We start from the raw sequence: 4,302 nt of genomic DNA on the forward strand, positions 1-4,302 counted from the left end.
CCCAGGAGGCAGAGGTTGCAGTGAGCCGAGATCATGCCACTGCACTCCAGCCTGGGCAACAGAGCGAGACTCAGTCTCCAAAAAAAAAAAAAAAAAAAGATGGTTAAAAATGGCTGCTCTGGGGACTAGAGGGAGCTGGGAGGCTGAGACATCATCCTGCAAATCAGGCCTGGACGAGATGGAGCTGCAGGGCTTTCTAACAGGCACACAGGCACATCTGACCTCATTCTGCCCCTGCTCACACACCCTCTGTGGCTCCCTATTGCCATCAGGGGAGAGTCCCAGCTCCCCTGCTCCACTGGATTGAGTAGTGTCTGGCAAGAATTCATGTCCACCTGGAACCTCAGAATATGGGCTTATTTGGAAATAGCGTCTTTGTAGACAGAGATGAGGTTATCATGGATTAGGGTGGACCCTAAATCCGATGACTGGGCCAGGCATGGTGGCTCACGCCTGTAATCTCAACACTTTGGGAGGCCGAGGTGGGCGGATCACCTGAGTTCAGGAGTTCAAGACCAGCCTGGCCAACATGGTGAAACCCTGTCTCTACTAAAAATGCAAAAATTAGCTGGGTGTGGTGGCAGGCACCTGTAATTCCAGCTACTTAGGAGGCTGAAGTGGGAGGATCACTTGAGCCCAGGAGTTGGAGGCTGCAGTGAGCTATGATTGTGCCACTGCACTCCAGCCTGGGTGACAGAGTGAGACTCTGTCTCAGAAAAAAAACAAAAACAAAAACCCAATGTGTTTTGTGTTGATCATTTTCAGACATTAGTTTTGTGTCTAATATCTACCATTCTAAGTCCTCAATGCTAAGGACTCCCATGGGCCTTGGTAGAGACCTCGGCTCAAGTCCTGCACTTAACCCTTCCCTCCCTGTCTGACCTTGGCAAGCAGCCCTCTCCCTGGGCCTCAGTTTCCCCACTTTGCGTTGCAATGCCTCTCTAGTTATCAAGCTCCTGGAAGTGCCAGTGGGTCCATGGCTGCTGGGGGACAAGCTCACACAGGAACTGACTGAGGCTTGTCCCTTTTTCTAGAGAAAATGCAGGAAGCTGCTTTGGGTCGTTTATTTACTAAGAGACAGCAAGAAGGGGTGTTACACATGCAGGGAGCGGAGTGTCTGGGGCTTCTCTGGAGTGAGGACATTTGGCTGTCAGTGTCCAGCATCTGTGAAAGCGGGGATCCTCCAAGCCAGGGCTAGGGTGTGATTTATTCTGCAGTTGACTCCACAGGCTGCAGGTGGCATTGGTCTGGGGTAGATAGTGAGCACCCCATCCCAGGAGGTAATCAAAGGCCTGCAGACGCGAGACTTTATGGTGCTGTGTGGCCTCAGGAGCTCACCAGACCAGACCCTCTGGGCCTCAGGCCACTCTGAGGCTGCACCCAAGGAGGAATCAGTAGGGACAGAGGGTCAGCAGGTCTTGTTGGGTACAGCCACTGAGGCAGCAGTGGCGTGCAGGGTTGGTGGCAGCTGCACGGTGGTGGCGGTGATGGTGAGAGGTCTGGGGCAGGGGCTGCAGGCCAGGTCCCAGCGTGGGATTACTGTCGGCCACCAGCCCATGGAGCAGATGTCGTCTCTCCAGCCACTGTAGCAACTCACCTGGGGACAGAGTGAAACTCAGCTGGAACAGAAACGACAGAGGACATGCTACCCCGTGCTGCATGTGCACGAATCCACACACATCCCACTGAGTGACCCACCAAACACTCATCATGCATGCAAATAAAAAGTGAGTACTGGCCGGGTGAAGCGACTTATGCCTGTAATCCCAGCACTTTGGGAAGCCGAGCTGGGCAGATCACGAGGTCAGGAGTTTGAGACCATCCTGGCTAACACAGTGAAACCCCGTCTCTACTAAAAAAAAAAAAAAATACAAAAAAGTAGCCGAGCGTGGTGGCGGGTGCCTGTAGTCCCAGCTACTCGGGAGGCTGAGGCAGGAGAATGGCATGAACCCAGCAGGTGGAGCTTGCACTGAGCTGAGATCGCGCCACTGCACTCCAGCCTGGGCAACAGAGTGAGACTCTGTTTCAAAAAAAAAAAAAAAGTGAGCACTGGCCGGGCTCAGTGGCTTACGCCTGTAATCCCAGCACTTTGGGAGGCCGAGGTGGGCGGATCACTTGAGGTCAGGAGTTTGAGACCAGCCTGGCCAACATGGTGAAAACCTGTCTCTACTAAAAAATACAAAAATTAGTCAGGCGTGGTGGCAGGCACCTGTAATCCCAGCTACTGGGGAGGCTGAGGTGGGAGAATCACTTGAACCCAGGAGGTGCAGGCTGCAGGGAGCTGGGATCGTGCCGTTGCACTCCAGCCTAGGTGACAAGAATGAAACTCCATCTCGAAAAAAAAAAAAGCGAGCACTTATTAAGCACCTACTGTATGCCAGGCACCCGGTTAATCCTCTCAGTTCACTCAACTCATGTCCACACTCACATCCCCAGCTGCGTGGGTCCCCATATGCCACCTGAGTGCCCCATGCCCTGCCCAGGGAGTGTCAGGGGTCTTGGAGCTACAGATGGTGTCAGTTTCCCCAACAGGTCCAATGGTCCATGAGACACCCAGAGCAGGTCAGAGACCCACCCACAGACTCCTCGTGGCACAAAGACATGCAGGGGTGTACATGCGTCTGTGGGTCCACTTCCTGGTCACCCACGCATGTGTGGTGGACCCACAGACACACACACACCCCTACGTGAACACACCCTTGCAGACTGCCTCCCCTGGATCCCTAACACCGCAAGTGGAGTGGCACACAGAGACATGTGGACACATGTTAACACATCTGCACAAACTTGTCTTATATACCTGCACCAGGGCCAGGACTAGGGTACGGACAGGGAGGCACGAAGCCATCAGGATATTTTTTTGAGGCCAGGCACCGTGGCTCACACCTGTCATCCCAGCATTTTGGGAAGCCTAGGTGGGTGTGTTGCTTGAGCCCAGGAGTTCATGACCAGCCTGGGCAATACAGCAAAACCTCATCTCTGCAGAAAATACAAAAATTAGCTGGGCATGATTCTGCATGCCTGTAGTCCCATCTACTTGGGAGGCTGAGGTGGGAGGATCGCTTGAGCCTGGGAAGGCAAGGCTGCAGTGACCCGAGATCGTGCCACTGCACTCCAGCCTGAGTGACAGAGCAAGACTGTCTCAAAAGAAAAAGAAAAAGACTTATGAAAATTTAGAGGGTCGTTTACCCTCTACCCAATCTGTGGTTTACAATTGACACCAGTGGTTCTCAAACCAGGGTGATTTTGTTTCCAGGGGATACTTGTCTGGGGACAGTTTTAGATGTCACAACTTGGGTGGGGTGTGAGGCTATTCATGGCATTAGGGGGCAGAAGACAGAGGTGTTATCTAACACCCTACAATATACAGGACAGCCCCCACTACCATATACATCCCCAAATGTCAGCATCAGCTTTTTTTTTTTGAGATGGAGTCTCGCTCTGTCGCCAAGTTGGAGTGCAGTGGCATGATCTCGGCTCACTGCAACCTCCACCTCCCGGGTTCAAGTGATTCTCCTGCCTCAGCCTCCCAAGTAGCTGAGACTATAGGCGTGCACCACGACACCCGGCTAATTTTTGTATTTTTAGTAGAGACAGGGTTTCACCATGTTGGCCAGAATGGTCTCAATCTCTTGACCTCAGATCTGCCTGCCTCGGCCTCCCAAAGTGCTGGCATTACAGGCGTGAGCCACTGCACCCAGCCAGCATTAGCGTTTTTAAATAAAATAGAGATGGGGTCTCCCTATGTTGGCCAGGCTGCTTTTGAACTCCTGGGTTCAAGTGACCCCCCTGCCTCAGCCTTCCAAAGTGTTAGGATTACAGGCATGAGGTCAGGAGTTCAAGACCAGCCTGACCAACATGGAGAAACCCCTTCTCTACTAAAAATACAAAATTAGCCAGGCGTGGTGGCGCATGCCTATAATCCCTGCTACTAGTAGGGGAGGCTGAAGCAGAAGAATTGTTTGAACCCGGGAGGCAGAGTTTGTGGTGAGCCGAGATTGCGCCATTGCACTCCAGCCTGGGCAACAAGATCGAAACTCCATCTAGAAAAAGAAAACTTGGTGGCTGGGCCTTGAAATCCCAAGCCTTTTGGAGGCTAAGGCAGGCAGACTGCCTGAGCTCAGGAGTTTGAGACCAGCCTAGGCAACATGGTGAAACCCCCATCGCTACTAACAATATAAAAATTAGCCAAACATAGTGACATGTGCCTATGGTCGCAGCTACTCAGGAGGCAGAGGTGGGCAGATTGCTTGAGCCTGGGAGGCAGAGGTTGCAGTGAGCCGAGATCACGCTACTGCACTC

General features: G+C 52.7%; 1 protein-coding gene across 2 annotated transcripts in view; it reads right to left on the reverse strand.

Annotated features, from left to right (window-relative positions):
* Nucleotides 1-1,049: 1,049 nt before the first annotated feature.
* JAK3 (Janus kinase 3) overlaps nucleotides 1,050-4,302 on the reverse strand; it is a 31,082-nt gene continuing 27,829 nt past the window's right edge. For both annotated transcript variants that reach the window (XM_032170116.2, XM_032170117.2), the window contains one exon: nucleotides 1,050-1,597. In XM_032170116.2, the coding sequence (XP_032026007.2) occupies nucleotides 1,392-1,597 (206 nt within the window). In that variant the 3' untranslated portion in view covers nucleotides 1,050-1,391. The remainder of the gene's footprint in view (nucleotides 1,598-4,302) is intronic.

Source organism: Hylobates moloch, unplaced genomic scaffold (genome assembly GCF_009828535.3).
Source record: "Hylobates moloch isolate HMO894 unplaced genomic scaffold, HMol_V3 SCAFFOLD_12, whole genome shotgun sequence".
In the NCBI taxonomy this organism is placed as follows: Eukaryota; Metazoa; Chordata; class Mammalia; order Primates; family Hylobatidae; genus Hylobates; species Hylobates moloch.